Source organism: Cyprinus carpio, chromosome B9, assembly GCF_018340385.1.
Source record: "Cyprinus carpio isolate SPL01 chromosome B9, ASM1834038v1, whole genome shotgun sequence".
Lineage (NCBI taxonomy): Eukaryota > Metazoa > Chordata > Actinopteri > Cypriniformes > Cyprinidae > Cyprinus > Cyprinus carpio.
The window spans coordinates 18,448,204-18,470,220 of NC_056605.1; the positions used below are offsets into that span (position 1 = coordinate 18,448,204).

Consider the following 22,017-nt stretch of genomic DNA (forward strand, 5'->3'; position numbering starts at 1 on the left):
AGGCGGTGTATAAGGCAGATCTGAAGTGGCTTCAAGGTCTCGGATGGGTCCCCATTGGTTCAATTGATGTTGAGAAAGTGAAAAAGGCTGGAGAAATCCTAAGTGAAAAGAAGTATCGTCAACACCCAAGCAACTTTAAGTTTACTTGTACAACTGAAGACATGCCACTGGTCTTGGCCAAAGCCAATAATGAAATTATGAACAAGGTATCTTTACATTTGATATCTAGACCAATATGAAAACTGTTTAAAATATTGTTTGTGACATCAGTTTTGATGCTTAATTCTCTCTTCATTCTGACAGTCAAAATATGTTGAAGCCTGGAACAATGATAAAACAAAGATTCACATCATGCCAGATGCAATGGATGTGGTTCTTGCAAAGCAAAATAAAGTCATCTATAGTGAGGTCAGTATTTCAAATTTAGAGTTGAGAATTTAGTTGTATTTAAGAGTATTCTTTTTTACATTTAAGCAAATATTCTAAATATTAACCCTGAGTCACACTGATTATAGATTAAGAGATGCTGTTGCCAAGTTTGTTCAAATATTTTGTCTGATTTGCTCTGCAGAAACAATATAAACTTGCCAATGAACTGGCCAAGAAGAAGGGTTATGATTTGCGCAATGATGCCATATCTATAATCGCAGCAAAAGCCTCCAGGGACATTGCTAGTGACGTAAGTACAACAAACTGATTAAGCAGTGTATGTCACATTGAGGATATACTGTCATTTGCTACACTGAGAATATTTTCTTTTTTTGCAGTATAAGTACAAGACTGGTTATCGTAAGCAAGTTGGTCATCACATTGGAGCCCGCAGCATCCAAGATGATCCTCTGCTAATGCTGGCCTTGAACTCAGCTAAGATTGCTAGTGATGCTCTTTACAAGAAAGACTTCAACAAGTCCAAGACCAAGTTCCACCTCCCAGTGGACCTGCTGTCTCTTGAGCTGGCCAAGAAGTGCCAGATCCAAGTTAATGATGCCAACTACAGAACCTACCTGCACAACTGGACCTGCCTGCCCGACTCCAATGATGTTGTCCAGGCCAAACAAGTGTATGACCTCCAGAGTGATGTACGTGTTATTCAGCTTCTGTAAAGCACTATTAATTTATCAATTTCTGTATCTTCATTGAATTGACTTTCTGTTTTTATTTTAGTTTGTAGCTAGTATATAATAGAATGGGAAATGCTTGGGCCTCTGTTGTCTTCTTGATGTTGAGAAAGAGAGATACTGATGAATAAACTGTATGGAGTCACAAACAGGTATTCTTTCCATATGTGTGTCTGCTTTTAGGCAGTTTACAAGGCTGATCTGAAATGGCTTCAAGGTCTCGGATGGGTCCCCATTGGTTCAGTGGATGTTGAGAAAGTGAAGAAGGCTGGAGAAATCCTGAGTGAAAGGAAGTACCGCCAACACCCAAGCAACTTTAAATACACCATGACAACTCAAGACATGCCGATAGCCTTGGCTAAAGCCAATAACGATATCATGAACAAGGTAACTTCTGAACTGATAAAACATATGCATAATTTTCTATTTATATTTTATTACATCTATTTTAGACAGCTATTGTGTGTTTGTGATTTCTTTTTTAAATTTCATACACTTATTTGACAGCAACTATATGTTGATGCATGGAACAAAGACAAGACAAAGATCCATATTATGCCAGATGCTATGGACATTCTACTAGCAAAACAAAACAAGGCCAACTACAGTCTGGTAAGTATGACACAACATTGGCCTCTTAGTGGTGCATAATGGATGTTGGTTAATAATTAATACATATTTTCTTTCTTTAAAAAAAATAAAAAATTAAATAACTTTGTTTTATTTTTTCTAAAATTATACAAGCTTGCAAATGAGGAAGCTAAAAAGAAGGGCTATGACATGCGAAATGATGCCATCCCTATCAAAGCAGCCAAGGCCTCCAGGGACATTGCCAGTGATGTGAGTATTTTGAGTTATTGCATCTAAAATTGAACAAAACTTTCCATTGAACTAACTTATGCCTTAAACTGCTCTTTCTTTTAAACAGTACAAGTACAAGGCTGGTTATCGTAAGCAAGTCGGTCATCACATTGGAGCCCTGAGCATCCACGATGATCCTCTGCTCATGCTGGCTTTGAACTCAGCTAAGATTGCTAGTGATGCTCTTTACAAGAAAGATTTCAACAAGTCCAAGACCAAGTTCCACCTCCCAGTGGACCTGCTGTCTCTTGAGCTGGCCAAGAAGTGCCAGATCCAAGTTAATGACGCCAACTACAGAACCTACCTGCACAACTGGACCTGCCTGCCCGACTCCAATGATGTCGTCCAGGCCAGACAAGTGTATGACCTCCAGAGTGACGTAAGTATGCTACATGTAGACATGCTACATTCAGTATTTGAGAAGTAAGATCTCCATGTTTCAAATATCTTGTTCATAGAGACATATTGGTTCACTACTTAATGCTAATTTTTATAATATTTTTGTTCTCAGGCTGTGTACAAAGCTGATTTAAAATGGCTTCAAGGTCTTGGATGGGTTCCCATTGGTTCGGTTGATGTTGAGAAAGTGAAAAAGGCTGGAGAAATCCTAAGTGAAAGGAAGTATCGTCAGCACCCAAGCAACTTCAAGTTCACTTGCACAACTGAAGACATGCCACTGGTCTTGGCCAAAGCCAATGCAAACATCATGAACAAGGTAGCCTGCTTTGATCAATAGCATAATTTTCTTCTCTTTTCCAATGTAATTTGAAAAGATAATTTGCATATATTTGTTTCTTTTTATTTTTCCTTGCATTATAGAAAAGCTATGTCGATGCTTGGGAAAAGGATAAAACCAAGATCCACGTGATGCCAGATACAATGGAGATTGTGCTTGCTAAACAGAACAAAGTTAACTACAGTGTGGTGGGTCATTCATTTCAAGTCTCAATATGAAAACGGGAAGTTATATGTATTTTTCCTCATATTTCCTTTTCTACTTAATCCTACTCCAGAAACAATACAAGCTTGCCAATGAGGAGGCCAAAAAGAAAGGCTATGACATGCGTGGTGATGCCATTTCTATTAAAGCAGCTAAAGCCTCTCGGGATATTATCAGTGACGTGAGTGCTCTCTTCTTTTGTTCTTCATTCATAGTCTTATAGTTGGCCCAGAATGTGTCAAAATGCTTATTTTGAGTTTTATCCATTCTTATTGTTCTTTAATCCTTCAACTGTAGTACAAGTACAAGGCCGGTTATCGTAAGCAAGTCGGTCATCACATTGGAGCCCTGAGCGTCCAGGATGATCCTCTGCTCATGCTGGCCTTGAACTCAGCTAGGATTGCTAGTGATGCTCTTTACAAGAAAGACTTCAACAAGTCCAAGACCAAGTTCAATCTCCCAGTAGACATGTTAGCTTTTGAGTTGGCCAAGAAGAACCAGATCCAGGTCAATGATGCCAACTACAGAACCTACCTGCACAACTGGACCTGCCTGCCCGACTCCAATGATGTCGTCCAGGCCAAACAAGTTTATGACCTCCAGAGTGATGTAAGTCTGATGAAAGTCCTCTTGACTTTTATTGTTTCTTTTAATAGTTATTTTAAATTTTTCATAATTTTTTTGCATGACCATTTAGGCGGTGTACAAGGCTGATCTGAAATGGCTTCAAGGAATCGGATGGGTTCCCATTGGTTCAGTGGATGTTGAGAAAGTGAAAAAGGCTGGAGAAATCCTGAGTGAAAGGAAGTACCGCCAACACCCAAGCAACTTCAAGTTCACTCTTACAACTGAAGACATGCCAATAGTTTTATCTAAAAATAATGCTACTAATATTAACAAGGTAAATCTGCTTAGTAGGTTTCTCAGCACAAGAACGTAACAAATAGCTTAAAGGTTTAAATATTTGACATCTAATTTTATTCAACTGTTATAGAAACTTTACACTGAAGCCTGGGACAAGGATAAAACCAAAATCCATGTTATGCCTGACTGTATGGAAGTTCTGTTGGCAAAGCAGAACAATATTAACTACAGTGAGGTATGTATTTGTCTGAAAATGTTTCTTTTTTTCCCTAAAAACTTTAAATCTGTAGTAATGACATTTTTGTGAAATATTTTATATTTTTAGAAAAGATATAAACTTGCCAATGAAGAATCTAAGAAGAAGGGCTATGATTTGCGTGGTGATGCTGTTGCTATCAAAGCAGCTAAGGCTTCCAGGGATATCATCAGTGATGTGAGTGCTTATTAGAATTTAGTTTGTGTCATAGTCACTTTACTGTGCACAATTACCTTCTGAAACCCTTTTAAATTTGTTTAGTACAAGTATAAGGCTGGTTATCGTAAGCAAGTTGGCCATCACATCGGGGCCCTCAGTGTCCGAGATGATCCTCTGCTCATGCTGGCCTTGAACTCAGCTAGAATTGCTAGTGATGCTCTTTACAAGAAAGACTTCAACAAGTCCAAGACCAAGTTCCACCTCCCAGCGGATCTGCTGTCTCTTGAGCTGGCCAAGAAGTGCCAGATCCAAGTTAATGACGCCAACTACAGAACCTACCTGCACAACTGGACCTGCCTGCCCGACTCCAATGATGTCGTCCAGGCCAGAAAAGTGTATGATCTGCGTAGTGATGTACGTTTGTAAAACTAAAACGTTATTTAAATATTTGTACAAGTTTTGAATTGTTAATTGTATGTGAACTGTATAGTTCTGAAAAGTCACATTTCTTCTCCACCTCAGGCTGTGTACAAAGCAGACATGGAGTTTATGACCGGTGTAGGATGGGTCCCGATTGGCTCGCTTGATGTCCTGAAAGCAAAGAAAGCAGCTGAGATCCTTAGTGATCGACTCTACAGACAGAAACCAGACACATTTAAATATACACAAGACATGCAGTCCATGCCTTTGGTGCTTGCCAAGGCAAACGCCCAAATTATGGATCAGGTTAGTAGAATAAAAAAGTCACATGACTGGATTCCAACTAAACTGTCAACAAAATTCTCTGAAGAACAATTTAGTGACAATATCAATTACTACATAAAGTTTAAATATATATCACTTTGTGTAAATTATTCTTTTCATGTTCATTTTGATTCACTGCAGGATGTTTCAATGTTCCACAATAACAACTCTCACAGTATTGAAATTGTCACTAAAACCCTTTTTTCCATTTTAGCGTCAATACCATGCAGCATGGGAGAGTGACAAGGTCAAGATCCACATCCCTGCTGATACCCCAGAGATTGTGCTCTCAAGTGCTAATGCAATGAACAATAGTAGGGTAAGTATCACTTCTGAATGACTGTTCTTTCTTCATTATATGTTTGTTTTAGTTGGTAAACTAAACATCTCAAATCCATGCATTCTGTTTGATTTCCAAGATTATTGCTATTCATTATTTCACTTAAAAAAAAAATTAAAAAATTGCTTTCAGAAACTGTACAGACAAGCAGTTGAGGACATCTTCAGGAAAGGCTACGACCTCAAACCTGATGCTGTCGCCATCAAAGCTGCTAAAGCATCCAGAGACATTATTAGTGATGTGAGTATATACCTTCTTACACTTGCTTATATTACAAGCTCAATGGTGCATTTTCTATTTGATTGCATAAATATAAATTGGTGCCGTCGTTAAAACTAAAGCCTCATGTGCCATTGTTAGTAATGTAAGTTTTTCTTCCTTACTGGACCCAGCATGAGATTACTGTTTACTTATCAGAATGTAATGAATATTTAAATGGATTTTTCACAGTATAAGTACAAGACTGGTTATCGTAAGCAAGTTGGCCATCACATCGGGGCCCTCAGTGTCCGAGATGATCCTCTGATCATGCTGGCATTGAACTCAGCTAAGATTGCTAGTGATGCTCTTTACAAGAAAGACTTCAACAAGTCCAAGACCAAGTTCCACCTCCCAGTGGACCTGCTCTCTCTTGAGCTGGCCAAGAAGTGCCAGATCCAAGTTAATGACGCCAACTACAGAACCTACCTGCACAACTGGACCTGCCTGCCCGACTCCAATGATGTCGTCCAGGCCAGGAAGGTCTATGATCTTCAGAGTGATGTGAGTTTCTGTGGAATTTTAATTTGTAACCATAATAAATAGACCTACCATATACTACTACCAACATTGTTTTACTGTTTCTCATGTATTTTCTGCCATCAGGCTGTGTATAAGGCTGATATGGAATGGATCAGAGGTACAGGATGGGTACCCATAGGCTCAGTTGATGTAGAGAAGGCTAAAAAGGCTGCTGAGATTCTGAGTGAAAGGAAGTACCGACAGCATCCAAGCAACTTCAAGTATACAAGCAAGACAGATGCCGTACCTTTTGCTCTTGCCCAAGCTAATGCCAAGATCATGGACAAGGTATTATTTTCCTAGAAAAGTTTTACTAATCTGTGTAAAAGTTACAAATAAATTGCTGTTTGAAATCACTGTTACGGGCTAAGATTTTGTAGACCAGAGGTGAATGTGTCTAACTTTTTGTTTCCATTATTATTGCATTGCAGAATGCATATGTTGATGCCTGGAATAAGGATAAGATTCATATCCATGTCATGCCAGACACACCTGAGATTGTTCTTGGAAAACAAAACAAACTCAACACAAGCATCGTAAGTACAGCAACACTGTTTTATAGTGACCAACAAATCAGAAATAAATGCACACTAATTTAGTTTTTAATCCTGTTAAATCGGTATGTGTTGCTTCATCATGTTCTTTGCAGAAATATTACCGTCAAGACTATGAGAACAGCCTTAAGAAGGGCTACTTCCTGCCTAAGGATGCTGTCGCAGTGAAATCTGCCAAGGCCTCCAGAGACATCATTAGTGATGTAAGTCTCAGTGTGGATCTTATCTAATAAATTAAGCACACACTGTTAAGCGATAGTGCTCAAATTTCTTTAATGTATTAAAACCTTGCAGTACAAGTACAAAGCTGGATACAGGAAGCAGCAAGGGCACCACATTGGAGCCCTCAGCATCCATGATGATCCCTTGGTCATGTTGGCCTTGAACTCAGGCAAGATTGCTAGTGATCTTCTCTACAAGAAAGATTTCAACAAATCCAAGACCAAGTTCAACCTCCCAGCGGATCTGCTGTCTCTTGAGCTGGCCAAGAAGTGCCAGATCCAAGTCAATGACGCCAACTACAGAACCTACCTGCACAACTGGACCTGCCTGCCCGACTCCAATGATGTTGTCCAGGCCAGGAAGGTCTATGACCTCCGCAGTGATGTACGTATATGCCTTGTTTTGACACACTGTGCTGTTTACATTGGTTTGTTATGTTACTACATGAATACCTTCTTTTGGTAAACTTTCAAACTAGGCTGTGTACAAAGCTGATCTTGAGTGGATCCGTGGATGTGGCTGGATGCCGCAAGGATCCATTGACGTCATCAAAGCCAAGAATGCTCAGTCTATCCTTAATGAGAGACTGTACCGCCAGCCTCCCAGCACTGTCAAGTTCACCAGTGCTGTGGACCTGCCTGCTATTGTCCTAGCCAAGCAAAATGCTGACATCCTCAGCGATGTAAGATTATTGCCTTTCTTTTTCATTGGTACTCAAATGTTAATGTTCAAATTACAGCTAAACTAAGGTTAAAGACAGTTGCTCTAATAAGCATAGAAATGAATAACACAAACATCAGGTGAAACTATATATTTTATTTTTACTGCAGTTAATTACTAATCAAAATTCCTAATTTTTGAAAGAAATATTATTATTGTTACTATTATTATATTATAGTAATTATAATTATATGTACAATTAATTAGAAATGTAAAACTGTGCCAAATGAATGAAATAGCTGTGTTTTTTTTATTTTTGCATCAATGTGTGGCTTTAATCTTTTTTACTGTTTGAATTTGTTCACAGAGAAAATACAGAGAAGCATGGGACAAAGATAAGATATCTATTCACATCATGCCAGATACACCTGCCATCGAGTTGTCCAGAGCCAATGCCATTGCTATCAGCAATGTAAGCAAAGTTACATGCAAGATTGCTGAGTATTACTAAAATTAATTCTATTTTGTGAGCTTGTTATGCTATTACATTGTTGTGTTTTAAATTTCCACCTTTTTTGTCATGTTGCAGAAAAAGTATACCAAAGACTGGGATGCTACAAAGGCTAAGGCATACCACATCAAAGAGGATGCTGTGTCTGTGATCAAGGCTAAAGCATCCAGAGATATAGCCAGTGACGTAAGACATCACAAAGTCATGTTTTTTTTTCTGTCTGTTTTCCGAATCTCTCTTATTTTGTGAAAGAACTTACATTTTGGGTTTTAAATCCCCTTTCTGCTATTTAAAAAGTAATGCTTACAACTGATTTGATGATCTTTTAAATGCAGTACAAGTATAAAGCCGGTTATCGTAAACAAGTCGGCCATCACATTGGAGCCCTGAGCATCCAGGATGATCCTCTGCTCATGCTGGCCTTTAACTCAGCTAGGATTGCTAGTGATGTTCTTTACAAGAAAGACTTCAACAAGTCCAAGACCAAGTACAATCTCCCAGCGGATCTACTGTCTCTTGAGCTGGCCAAGAAGTGCCAGATCCAAGTTAATGACGCCAACTACAGAACCTACCTGCACAACTGGACCTGCCTGCCCGACTCCAATGATGTTGTCCAAGCCAGGAAGGTCTATGATCTGCGTAGTGATGTAAGTTGAGCTTTGATTATGTTTTTTTTTTCCCTTTAATTTATAAAATAGAGTGCAAAACATTGTTTCATTTGATTGTATTTGATGTTTAGGCTGTGTACAAGGCTGACTTGGAGTGGCTCAGGGGATGTGGATGGATTCCCCATGAGTCTGTTGATGTCGTCAAAGTGAGGAATGCCCAAAAGATTGTGTCTGATGTAAGTCATTTGGCACAGTATATTGTAATTGCTTCTACCAGTACTTCTACCAGTAGAAGTACTATAATTATTTCCACCATTTCTGCAGAAATGTAATGAATTGCTGATTTTTTTCTGATTCACAGAGAGGCTACCGTGTGAAACTTGATGAGCAGAAATATACAACACCAATTGAAAGAATTGACTTTGTGCGCTCCAAAAATGCTGCTGATGTGCTCAATGATGTAAGCAAGAAGACATATATTATATGATCATCCAGTCATACAAAATTGTAATTACATGAAAAGAGCTAATCAGACAGTATTGTAAGGTTATTTCTAAGCAGTTTCCATACATGTTAAAATAATAAAATAAAACTTTGGTTTATAAGCCATATTATTTATTTTCTTTCGTAATAGTGAATGGATAGTAGGAGATTTTTTTAGGGCACACTTCAAACATGTGATTAAATACAACCTTAAACCAAGGCATTTGTTACGTAATCTAGCTTTCTAACAAACCTGAAATTGTAAATTGCTTTGGATAAATCCATAGTCTACTTTGTCTAATCATTTCAACATACACTGAACAAAATTTTAAACGCAACACTTTTGTTTTTGCCTCCATTTTTCATGAGCTGAACTCAAAGATCTAAGATCTCTAAAATATTGTTCACAAATCTGTCTAAATCTGTGTTAGTGAGCACTTCTCCTTTGCCGAGATAATCCATCCACCTCACAGGTGTGTCATATCAAGATGCTGATTAGACAGCATGATTATTGCACAGGTGCAATAATTTTGTTCAGTGTAATATATAAATATTTTAGTTTTAATTAATAATTCATTACAGTAATTCAAAGTGCATTACATATACAAAATAAAATCATTTTAAAAGAAATGTAAAACTATAAAAATAAATAAGAAAAAAAAACAAAGAAATAAAACTGAAAAAATGAAATAAAAGTTTATTTTAAGTATAAATGGGAGTATAATAAGCCTTGTTTTTCTCATAGTTACTATTACCATTGCTATTGCCCTTACTATTACTATTAAACAACATACCTATTACAGAATATAAAGTCATGTTCTCTCCATTGAAATGTTGTCATCCCTGCGACAATATGAATGTTCTCTAAGTATCCTTTTTATTTTTTCTTCTCAGGCTAAGTACCGTGAGGCCTGGCACCAGGACAAGATTAAATACACGCTGACAGACTCTCCAGTTTTGGCTACAGCCAGGGAAGTGTCTAAAATGTACCACCCGGTAATGCAGTTTTCTTTTTGAGAAACAAATGTTTTCTGTAATGATTGCTTGAAGGTGAGTACTAACAGAAAGGCCATTTTAAACACCACTTGTAGCACTTCTACACCAAAAACTGGGACAAGACCAAGGCCACATCATACTTCATGCCCGGAGATGCAGTTCCAATTAAACAATGCATCCATACCACTAAAGTACAGAGTGATGTAAGTAAATACATAAAACTATACCTAAACCCATTTCACTTTAATTGTATTTATGCTCACAAATAAATTATCCTCTTTTTTGCAGCACAAGTACAAGGCTGGTTATCGTAAGCAAGTTGGTCATCACATTGGAGCCCTGAGCGTCCAGGATGATCCTCTGCTCATGCTGGCCTTGAACTCAGCTAGAATTGCTAGTGATGCTCTTTACAAGAAAGACTTCAACAAGTCCAAAACTAAATTCAACCTTCCAGTGGACATGCTGGCATTTGAACATGCAAAGAAGTGCCAGATCCAAGTGAATGATGACAACTACAGAACTCGCCTGCATCAGTGGACATGCTTGCCTGATCAGAATGATGTCATTCATGCCCGTAAAGCGTATGACTTAGCCAGTGACGTAAGTATTGGTTAAAGAGGTTTTTAAATCAAAATTCTTCTTCTTGTTTATTCAAATATGAGAATAAAGGTAAAGTTTTGTTTGTTTTGTAAGACAGCTGATTTGACTGCTCTGAATTTGATATAATACTCTTCCTCCAGAACGTCTACAAAGCAGATCTGGAATGGTTACGTGGTTGTGGATGGGTGGCTGCTGATTGTGTGGATCATGTCAAAGTCCGAAAAGCCCAGGAAATTATGAATGAGGTAAGTCTGACCAGACGGTTTTTTCCTGCAGATTCTAACTTATAATACAAACCTCTATTATCTTACAATAATGCCTGTTTCTTTTCCCCATGCAGAGACTTTACAAGAAGGATGCTAAGGAAAACTTTAGCAGATTTACCCACATTGTGGATCGCCCTGAGGTTGTACTCGCAAAGGTTAACGCCTTTAACCTCAGTGATGTAAGTGTGTCTCAGATTTGGGAATTTTCGGCTTCATAGGGAAAAACTGGTTTGAAGAGGTTAACTTATCTATTACGTCACTCTTTCTGTTGTTAATCAGCTGAAGTACAAAGAATCATTTAACCTGGAGAAGGGCCACTACATCGGATCTGATGATACACCACAGCTGGCTCACTCTAGAGAGGTCGCAAAGATGATCAGTGAGGTAACAATGCCCATTCCAGACTTATTTGTATGTATTTGCGTTTTATTTATGTGATACATTACATTTATGTTTTTGAATGTTGTTATTCTAGAAATTGTACAAAGTCAACTGGGATGAGAGCAAAGCCACTGGCTACCAGCTGAACCATGAATATATACCAGTACAACAAGCCAAGAGGACCAGAGACATGATCAGTAATGTAAATATCAAAAATGGATAAGTATTAATGATACCCCTGTTGATTTTTTTTTTGTTGTTGTTGCTTCAAACACTGTTAAAAACTGGTTTTTAAGTGATGTAAACAATTGTTTCTTGTATTAAAATACTGCAGTATAAGTACCTTGAAGCTCATGAGAAAGCCAAAGGCCACTACATGGCTTCAAAACTGGTTGACTTCCCTGAGGTGGCTCGCTCTGGCCAAATGGAGAAAATGAAGAATCTGGTGAGTTGTTTTTTTATTATTACTATGCCTGAGTTCTAAGGTTGCTGTTCTTTATTCACTTGAATAGTTTATATTTTAATTCCTCATTAACCAGACTTTTTTGATCTGTCCTACAGAGAGACTACCACAAAGCCTACAATGAAACCAAAACTAAGCTCCACATTCCTGCTGATATGATCAGCCACGTGGTAGCCAAGAAATGCCAGGAAATCCTGACTGATGTGCTATACCGTACATACCTGCACCAGTGGACATGCCACCCTGATCAGAACGATGCCATCCGTGCACGCAAGGCCAATGAGATCTTGAGTGACGTAGGTTATGGTTACAGTGATATTTACACTGGGTCAGGTTTGTTGAATGGCTACATTTGACTAATTTCTCCCTGGCAGGTGTTCTACAAAGATGACCTGAACTGGATGAAGGGTGTCGGCTGTTACGTCTGGGATACTCCTGAGATTGTACGTGCCAAGAAGTCATATGAGCTTCAGAGTGATGTGAGTAACAGTTTTGCGACTCATCTAGCCATTGACCATGAAGAGACATTGTTTTCCACCTGCTTGAAGGTTTAATGTTTGTTTCCACACAGATTAAATATAAGGCAGAAGGCAAGAGGGAATGGAACAACTACTCCATTGTGACAGACACACCTGTATATGTGACTGCTGTCCTGGGCAACACTTGGGCCAGCGAGGTTAGACCTCCCATTACCTCCCATGAATGAGTATTATTAAGAGCACAGTACTTTTGAGTTCAATTGGTAATATGCTGCATATTTTGTGTTTTATCTACAGTTGAACTACAGAGAGGCGTATCATAAGGAGAAACACATTTACACCACTGTTCTGGACACCTGTGACTATGCAAGATGCTTTAACCTGAAGGAGATCTACAGCACCGTAAGCCTGCGTGAAAACCTCTAAAATGCTGAGTTACTGGTTTTATTTGTTGTCCTATTTTCTGAAATATCTTTGTGTACATTTAGAAAGCCTATTCTGCAGCTTGGGACAAGATCAAGGCCAAGAGCTACAGCATCCCTCACGATTCCCATGCCTTAGTCCATGCCAAACAACAGAAGGTTGTCCTGAGCAATGTGAGTCTCTTCTCCAGTTCTTGCCTCCATAGAAAGAGAACTATCTAATTGTCCTAACCATACTGGACATTACACCTTCTTTGGTTTCTCTAGGTTAAATACAAGGAAGATTATGAGAAGTTCAAGACCTTGTATAGCCTGCCTAAATGTCTTGAGGATGACCCTGCTACTGCAAGATGTATCAAAGCTGGAAAACTGGTTCTGGATGTGAGTAAAGCGTCAGCTGAGGTCCAGTTTTGTAACTTACTAAATGTCAAAATAATTGAAACTTCTTTGTAACATTTTTCCATTAGCGCTTGTACAAAGACAAATATGAGAAGACCAAGGCAAAGATCCATGTACCTCCCGACATGCTTGACATCGTATCCGCACGCAATACTCAGAAGACTGTCAGTGGGGTCGACTACCGTAAATATCTGCACCAGTGGATCTGTCTGCCTGACATGCAGGTGTACGTCCACGCCCGCAAGGTCAACGAGCAACTGAGCGACGTGAGTTATACCTGATCGTCCAAACACGCTTCAAATTTTTGTGTACTCTCATGTGCAAATGCCAAGCAAGTTAGGTTCCAATGGTTTAAGTGAGATTGCTTACTGGTTTGGGGTCTCTTGGTAGCTGTAACCTTCACATTGCATCTCATTTCAGATCTTCTACAAAGATGACCTCAACTGGTTGAAGGGTATTGGCTGCTATGCTTGGGACACTCCGGAGATTCTTCGTTGTAAGCAATCTATGAAGCTGCAGAGCGAAGTAAGTGTTATTTCATTTTCTTTCAGTTTACTCCTCCTTCTCCATCCTCTCTCATGTTGTCTTCTTCTCCTGTGTGCTGTTCTCTTTCAGAATCTTTACAGAGCTAAGGGAATCGAGCACTTCAAGGACTACACTGTGGTCACGGATACCCCCGTCTATGAAACGTGCAAGCAGAGCGCTAAGAACTTGAGCGAGGTATCTCCTCAAAAACATGAATCAGCTTGCATTAAAGGGCTTTTACTGCAATTTGATTGAAGCAGAACCTTCTAACTAATATACTTTCTGTCAACAGCTTAACTACCGTCATGACTACGTCACAAACGTCATGGGTAAAAACACTGCTCCTGCTGTGACTGTCGATACTGAAAGGGCCCGTCAAGCCAACTACATCCAGAGCGACGTATGATGCCTCTTACCAATACATAAGAATGTGTACTGATCTCTCCATTGATGTATGCTTCACATCACTTCCATTCTTTCTTTCAGAACTTCTACAAAGAGGCCAATAAGATGTTTATGCCCACTGGTTACTCTCTGCCCTACGACACTCCCCTAAACAAACAGGCCAAGGCCAACAGCATCATCACCAGCAATGTATGAGAACACCTCAGTTTTCAAAATAAAAAAAAGAGATTAAATGTTATGAATGCATCTCATCTGATGTTCCAATGTCTGTAGATGAAGTACAAGGAAGCCTATGAGCTGATGAAAGCCAGGAGCTACAAACTAGGTCCTGAAGGTGTCAACTTTGTTTCCATAAGGAAGGCTAACATGGTCACCAACCCAGTAAGTCCAAGATAAATATAATGCGTTTCACTTTGGAAATGTAAACTTTATCACAAACAGGGATATTAACTAGGTTTGTTTTTGTCATAGCGACTGTATCGTGAGAAATATGAGAAGGAAAAGGACAAGATCCACTCTGAGTATGACACACCTGAGATCCGGCAGGTTAAGGCCACTCAACAAGCAATCAGTGATGTAAGTATGCCTTTATTATGAAACATGTGTTCTGTCTCACATGCTACACCCACAGAATTATTTGATGCCCTAATAATGGTTAATTTCCCTCTACAGCTGTGCTATAAGGAGAAGTACTTCAACAGCAGAGGAACTCTTCTGCCCATGCCCATCACCCCACAGCTGATGCACTGCTTCCATGTCAACGAGATCAACAGCGATGTAGGTGGCACCCATACTACATGCATCCAAATTTACTGTGGCATGCTGCAAGAGATGCATGCATAGCATTTGCCGCCTTGACATTTGCAGATATGTTAACTGTGTTTATATCTTCTGCAGCTGAAATATAAAGAGGATTTGCATTGGCTGAGAGGCGTTGGCTGCTTTATGGCGGACTCTCCTGAGATGGTCCGAATCCGTGAGATCACCAAGTTCAGAGTAATTATTCATTCACTTATTATGCAGGTCATATTTCACTCATAAAGGTTCATTCTGATTATTTTTGGTACTAATCAGGATTTTTTATTTATTTTCTAGAAATCATATGAGGTTGATGCCAAGAAGAACTTTTCCAACTTCAGTGTAATCCTGGACACACCAGAGTACAAGCGTGTGACTGAACTCAAGACCCACATGAGTAATGTGAGTGATTTTATATCAGCCTCATGCCTGACATCTCACTCCTGTTTTAAAGCCTATTCACATTCTTAAATGTCTTGTTATCTGTTTCCATCCACAGATTGTGTACCGAGCTGAGGGCAATAAGGAAAAGACAAAATGCACCACCACTGTGGATGGCCTGGAAATCAAGAGAGCCAAGTGGGCACAGAGTCTGACCAACCATGTAAGTCACTTTCAGGCCTAACCGCAATTAAATGTAAATAATGACTTGTTATAATTTGTCGAATTAAGAAACATACTCAGGGTTCATGGTAAATTTTACAAATGACAGTCTGACCCTCACTGACATAACTGACAAAAGTGATTTCCAAGCAAAGATATACAAAACACAGACTTTGTCCAGTCCGAGGATATCAAACATATTTGATATTTTGAGCTGATTTTAGAATACAAAACAATATATTATTTTTATTTTTCAAGCATCTCCTAGCAGCAAGCACATATTCCTGTGTAAGTTTGGTGTGTTCAAAATGACGGGGCTTAGAAAGAATCTGGTATTGTACAAAGTTGAAAAGTGTATGAAACCAAATACAAAAAAAAAAATTCCTCATTCATTTAGTGAATGATGCCCAGTTTTTTCCAGTTTTTTCTCTGTAGCCATTTACAAAGTTGAAAAGTGTATGATACCTAATGTTTTAAAATATATTCAGATTTTTAAGTTGTTTAGTATATTTCAGCCTTTATGTGTCTATCAACTTTCACCTTAAGAAAATACTTCTAACTTTACCATTACAATATGACTTGTTCTAGTTCATATGCTGACACACACTATATATGGAATATTTTTTGCGTTAGGCAGTCATATGATGAAAACAAAATGACGTTTCCTCATTTTTGTGACTGTTTCTGTTAGAGAATGAGACTGGCTATTGAGTAACACAGTAACCTCTGCTGTTAGTCGCTTAATATAAAAGGAAAAAAGAGATGATCCTGTTGTCATGGGCACAAAAATATTTGTTTTATATATATTTTTTTTTTTCAACAAAAATAATGCAAAACAGCATTCCATTACTTGTAAGAAATATTTAAATGTCTTACCTGTAAGATTTTCTCATTTCACTGGAGAAAAGTAGATATTCATCATAAAAATATTGTGACTCTTCACAGTTCCAGTACACTGATCTAGCATCCAAGGAGAGGGCCTTCTTTACCCCAGAATCACACACTCCCATCTTGGATCATGCCCGTTCAATGAAAGTGGTGTACAGTGAGGTAATTTGAGCTTTTCACCACACTTAGATCTTTTTAGCATTAAATAACACGTCTGTATGCAGACAAGTCTGTAATTCTTCTACTGTATCATCTTTAGAAAAAGTACAAGGAACAGTATGAGAAGATGAAGCACAAGTATACTCCCATCCATGACACACCAATCATGGTTCGTTCCAAGAAAGCCTACCTCAATGCCAGCGATGTAAGTCAACCACATGCCTTATTACTTGCTTTATTGGCCTGTTCAATATCAGTAATAGAGCCCCTCTAAAAAATCGACATCATTCCGCTTTAGCTGCGCTACAAGGAGACCTTTGAGCTGTCTAAGGGGCACTACCATGCTGACAAGGACGCCCTGGATATTCTCTGTGCCAAGAGGGTCAGAGATGACATCAGTGAGGTCAGTTAACTTAAAGACTTTTGGTTTGCTTTAAACATGAACGTGATTTATTGAGATATCCTGTCACTCACTAACTCCTTTTACAGGTCAAATACAGGGAGAAGTACATCAGCACTTTGGGCACCTGGAAGTCTATCCCTGACCGCCCTGAGTTCTTCCACAGCAAGATTGTGAGGGACTGCATCAGTGACGTGAGTATAACTAAACATCCTTCTTGTTTCTCTAATTTGACAGCTCACGGCATCATTGAAAGAAACTCATGTTGCTGTTTAACTACTCTCACATGTTCTTATTCACTTTAGATCAAATACAAAGAGGATCTGGACTGGATCAAGGGCATTGGTTGCTACGTGTGGGACACACCTGAGATGGTGCATGCTGAACACAACAAGGCCCTCTACAGCGAAGTAAAGAAAAAACACCAATCTACTCATTTCTACTCATTTACTCAGTACTATGGTATATAACAAAGCCTCCACTTACTCTCTTCTATTGGTTTTTGTTAACAGAGACTCTACAAAGCATCTTATGAGAAGAACAGAGCCAACTTCAAATACACATGTGACACACCATTCTTTGAGGCTGCCAAGAACGCTTCACTTTTGATCAATGATGTAAGTCAATGAAAGCAAGACTACATTTCATAATACAATGGTATATTAATGGCTCAATACAATGAGATTAGTGGAGAAGCAAGAAAAATACAAAGTGTATGTTTACATAACATAATCTGTTTCTCTTCCACTGCCTCTGTAATGGGTATAGCTTTAAAGGTAAACTATTACAACATGTATATTACCATCTCAAACTGATGTCTGCTACGTTTACATGTAATTTTTTTCCCCCTTTTAATCATATCTTTACTAAGATTTCACTTTGAGTTTACCTTTTATGACATATTTTCTCCTCTGAGTGAGTGCTCATCTTTACTGCTCTCGAGGCATTTGTCTTTAACTCCTGTTTTGAAATCCTGAGCAGAGGTCCTACCGTGCCAGCTATGAGAAGTCTAAGGATAAGTACACCGTAGTTGTAGATGATCCTAGAAACATCTTGGCTAAGGAGGCCAGCAAGATGAGTCAGGTAAAGCCACCAGCTCCAGCCGCCCCCTACGGGTCCATCTCCTGGCACAGGGGCCCGAGCATGAGGTCGTCTCCGATCCACTGGATGGCTCTGTTGCATGGCTTCAATGTCTCTCGATTGTGTCTCTTTCTCTCCCCTGATTTAGGTGTCTGCTTGTGGACCAAATCTGTGTGCTCCAGATACTGCATCATCTGAACAGTTTGGTTGTTGGGTCAACAGTTAAGGTTACTCTTTTGAAATCCCTTATCTGGAGTACACAGTTTGGAACTGAGCAACTCTACCTGGACTTCAGGAGCCACTTAATGGCTCTGTCTTCACTTGTGGCATGATTTGTCCGTCTGTGTGTTTTCTCAATGGACAGGGAAAATATAAATTCAAGGCCAAGGAGTTACTCAAGAGTGGCTGCAATGAGCTGCTCCGTCCTGACATTCTTGTTGCAATGTACAACTCTGGCATGTGGAGTAAGGTAACCATCTGCCCAAAAATCTCATCTTTTCATCAATGCACCCCTAACTTCACCTTTAATAGTCATATGCAGCCTTTAACTATCACTAGTTTGGATTTTCTACCATACCCTGCTTTTAAAACACATCCACTGATCACTTTCCATAACTCCATTGATTTTGCTAGGAAAAACTGGTAAAGCAATGTTTCAGTATAAAGGCTGTTTGTAGGAGAGACTTGGTCTATGACACAGTATTACCAAACTGGCATTCATGCAAGTCAGCTATATAGGAGAGGTAGATTTGAACTGAAAGTTAAGCTATGTTATGATAAGGATGTTTTCATAAATGTCAGGTTAGGGCAAATCGTCACAGTTTGTGGGGGCATGATGTCACACGTTTTAGCCTAAACTGTATTCAGTGGAGTAAAAAGTGTGACAATTAGCCTGGTCTCCCCTACTTTACGGTGTCATGGTGGTGTTTTCCTCTAGTTTCTTTGAATCAGGTTATTATTTTACAATGAAAAAAGAAACAATGATGCACTGGTTAAATTAATTAATTAAAATATTTAATAAAATAAATAGTTTTTCCTTAAAATACATTTAGTCAAAATGCCAATGTTTAATGTGATTTTTTTTATATATAAACAGCAGCTTCAATAAAAGAAAAAAGACATTTAGAGATGATATGCCATGTTCAAAAGTTTGCAGAAGAATGAGCATAGAGATGAAGACATTATACGGTAGCATGAACTTGTCAGTGTCTTTGTGTATACTGTTGCCTGAGGCTGCTTTTCACTTCCATCTTTTGTCTCACTGCATATTGCATGTAAGTTTGTGTCCATCTTTATGGACTGATGAATATCCTAGTATCTATAAGCCATTTTTTGCATGCTTTTCACTGGATGAATTTTGTGGAAGGCAAGATTCAGCTTACAGTAAATGAAGTCTGTCATGATAAACCCTTCCCTTTTAATGCATGATATTGCCAGTTATTATACAGTAACTTTTACCGTAACTTTTAATAACTTAATTAAGATTAGAAAATTTACTTTCTCTGACTATCATTTCTTGTCCATCACTTCCTGCAGTGGAAGTACAGAGAGCAGTATGAACGTGCCAAGTCAAAGTACACCGCAGTGCTGGATACCCCTAATTACCAAGTTGCCAAGCGCAGCAAGCAGATCAGCGATGTGAGTATCATCACCATCTGCCTCCCATAATGTGGAAAGCATTTGTACATGCATATAGATGTTCCTAATTTCCAGCGTCACTTGAGAATTACTCCAGTCATTGTATATGAATGCATTCATCTTTTCTCTTCTTTAGATCATTTATAAGATGGAACACAACAAGACCAAAGCGACAGGTTACACTCTTGGACATGACACTCCCACGAACCAGCACATGAAGAAGGTCAAGGAGATCACCAGCAATGTAGGTTAACCTTTCATTACGTTTGCAGAAAGGAACCAATTTCTTTTAATGTCAGTATATACTTAATTTCAACCTTCTGTTTTTTTTTACAGCTGAAATACAAGGAAGTGTATGAAAGAAACAAGGCTCACATCAACATGGCACCTGACGCTCATGACATTCGTGCCGCCAAGGAAGCCTACAAGAACATCAGCAATGTGAGTCTGCATTGATTTGCACTGAGCATCTGTGAAACTGAATTGCAAGTCAGTGTCTCGTTATGCATATCATTATTTGTGTTTTTCCACCTTGTAGCTTGACTACAAGAAGAAGTATGAGGCCACCAAGAACAAATGGATCTGGACTGTGGACAGACCTGATTTCATCCATGCTGCGAAGAACAGCTTCCAGCAGAGTGATGTTCGTGCCATTCGACTTTCTACCACGGTTTCAGTTATAGAGAAAAAACTATTTGTTTAATGAATTGATTTGTTTGTAATTCACAGGTTGAGTACAAGTACGATAAGGAAATGTTGAAGGGCTGTGTAATGTCTATTTCTGATGATAAATACACCATTCTGGCTAAGCAGAACTCTGAGCTTGCCAGTGATGTGAGTGCCATTTTCCATATACATTTTCCATTTTTGAGAATCAACATACAAAATGTGACTAGATAAACTAATAAAAATATCACGGTTCTTCAGGTGAAATACAAGGAGAAGTATGAGAAGGGTAAAGGCCAGTACATTGCTGTCCATGACACTCCTCAAATCCTTCATGCTAAATCAGTGGCTAAACTTGTGTCTGAGGTAAGGCACAATGTAATGTTGTAATGTGTGTAGATTCATTAAAACATCGTAAAATATTTTTGAAAATTTATGTTTTACAACTTTTTCTGCAGACCAGATACAAGGAGGCCAGCAAAAAGGATCTCCAGTCAGGCGGGTTCACAACTCTTGCTGAAACCCGTGAGACTGCCCACAGCAAAGAGGTTGCCAAAATCACAAGTGCTGTAAGTCTTAATACTCAGTTTTCACCCCTTTATTACAATAAATCTCATTTGTAGCGATTGAGATCGCCAATCGTAATCTCACATAATCTTTTCACAGAAATTGTACAAGGAGAAGTTTGAGAAGGAGAAAGGCAAGTCTAATTACAACCAGATGATTGCTCCTCCTGATGTGCAGCATGCCATGGAAGTGGCCAAGAACCAAAGCAATGTAAGAAACTAACAAATATCTGCCTCAAATAATAGTCTCAGACAGAGATCGTTGTAAACCCCACGTCTCTTTTTGTATAGATCGCCTATAAGCAGGAGGCTAAAGCCAAGCTGACGTACACTCCGGTTGCTGACCGCCCAGACATCAGGAAAGCCACTCAAGCTGCTAAGCTCGTCAGTGAGGTGAGGGACACTTTAAAGTTTAAATTCTGTTCATTTAATCAGCCTTATGTCATTCCAAACACATGAAACTTTCATTCACATATATATATAAAACACCCATATATGGTCAATGGCAGCTCAGCTGTGTTTACTTGACACCCAAGAACAAACCTTATTGGTTCTTGCACACAAAGCGACATGATTTATGTTTATGTCATGTTTATATGTGATTAAAAACATAAATCTGTTATTATATAAAATGATTGTATCTTTTCTAAAGACTTGAATTAAAAAGCTCAGTTCATATGGATTCTTTTTACGATCTCTTTAATAGTCCAGGTGATATGTGCAAATTTTGAGGTGATATGGTCACTTTTTCATAGAAGCATGAAACTTGGTGCAATTATACAGGTTAGGGCCCTGAATATTTTCAGAAATGAAGCCATAGCAAAAACACCTCATGGTTGCCATGGCGACCATTTTACTTTCCGCCATAACCAAATTATGTATTTTGTGTCATATCTCCTGAACAAAATATGATAACACAGAAAAGGTGATGTCTACCCCTATGTTTTGATGGTCAAGGATTACAGTGATACCATATACAGCAACGTAAACTGTTCAGGTGAAGCGTTAATGGTGAAATCAGCAATGTGAGAAGAAAATCACAGTATCTGAGCATTCATGCTTTTATGAAAAAGTGAACCTTATTTTCACATATCACCTGGACTATATGTACTTTTTCAAATGTTTTAAAAGTTTTTAAAGGGGAATGGATTTTCAATGGAGGGTCAGAAAGCTCTCAGGTTTC

General features: G+C 38.7%; 1 protein-coding gene across 1 annotated transcript in view; it reads left to right on the forward strand.

The window, feature by feature from the left end:
• Positions 1-22,017, forward strand: part of LOC122134417 (nebulin-like) — a 48,025-nt gene that overhangs the window by 18,650 nt on the left and 7,358 nt on the right. Inside the window, 71 exon segments of the mRNA XM_042731293.1 lie at positions 3-206; positions 304-408; positions 572-679; positions 768-1,079; positions 1,302-1,505; positions 1,626-1,730; positions 1,851-1,958; positions 2,047-2,358; positions 2,491-2,694; positions 2,799-2,903; positions 2,993-3,100; positions 3,217-3,528; positions 3,617-3,820; positions 3,914-4,018; positions 4,109-4,216; positions 4,301-4,612; positions 4,721-4,924; positions 5,157-5,261; positions 5,415-5,522; positions 5,733-6,044; positions 6,147-6,350; positions 6,494-6,598; positions 6,712-6,819; positions 6,911-7,222; positions 7,317-7,520; positions 7,866-7,970; positions 8,088-8,195; positions 8,345-8,656; positions 8,749-8,853; positions 8,979-9,077; positions 9,995-10,096; positions 10,192-10,299; positions 10,385-10,696; positions 10,837-10,941; positions 11,037-11,141; positions 11,242-11,346; positions 11,438-11,545; positions 11,678-11,788; positions 11,905-12,102; positions 12,181-12,285; positions 12,378-12,482; positions 12,583-12,687; positions 12,774-12,881; positions 12,975-13,088; positions 13,175-13,372; positions 13,527-13,631; positions 13,722-13,826; positions 13,924-14,031; positions 14,118-14,225; positions 14,310-14,417; positions 14,508-14,612; positions 14,709-14,813; positions 14,934-15,032; positions 15,132-15,236; positions 15,334-15,438; positions 16,383-16,487; positions 16,585-16,689; positions 16,783-16,887; positions 16,974-17,078; positions 17,190-17,294; positions 17,397-17,501; positions 18,329-18,433; positions 19,501-19,602; positions 19,739-19,846; positions 19,939-20,043; positions 20,141-20,245; positions 20,332-20,436; positions 20,530-20,634; positions 20,727-20,837; positions 20,935-21,045; positions 21,126-21,227. Coding sequence (XP_042587227.1) covers positions 3-206; positions 304-408; positions 572-679; positions 768-1,079; positions 1,302-1,505; positions 1,626-1,730; positions 1,851-1,958; positions 2,047-2,358; positions 2,491-2,694; positions 2,799-2,903; positions 2,993-3,100; positions 3,217-3,528; positions 3,617-3,820; positions 3,914-4,018; positions 4,109-4,216; positions 4,301-4,612; positions 4,721-4,924; positions 5,157-5,261; positions 5,415-5,522; positions 5,733-6,044; positions 6,147-6,350; positions 6,494-6,598; positions 6,712-6,819; positions 6,911-7,222; positions 7,317-7,520; positions 7,866-7,970; positions 8,088-8,195; positions 8,345-8,656; positions 8,749-8,853; positions 8,979-9,077; positions 9,995-10,096; positions 10,192-10,299; positions 10,385-10,696; positions 10,837-10,941; positions 11,037-11,141; positions 11,242-11,346; positions 11,438-11,545; positions 11,678-11,788; positions 11,905-12,102; positions 12,181-12,285; positions 12,378-12,482; positions 12,583-12,687; positions 12,774-12,881; positions 12,975-13,088; positions 13,175-13,372; positions 13,527-13,631; positions 13,722-13,826; positions 13,924-14,031; positions 14,118-14,225; positions 14,310-14,417; positions 14,508-14,612; positions 14,709-14,813; positions 14,934-15,032; positions 15,132-15,236; positions 15,334-15,438; positions 16,383-16,487; positions 16,585-16,689; positions 16,783-16,887; positions 16,974-17,078; positions 17,190-17,294; positions 17,397-17,501; positions 18,329-18,433; positions 19,501-19,602; positions 19,739-19,846; positions 19,939-20,043; positions 20,141-20,245; positions 20,332-20,436; positions 20,530-20,634; positions 20,727-20,837; positions 20,935-21,045; positions 21,126-21,227 — 10,038 coding nt within the window.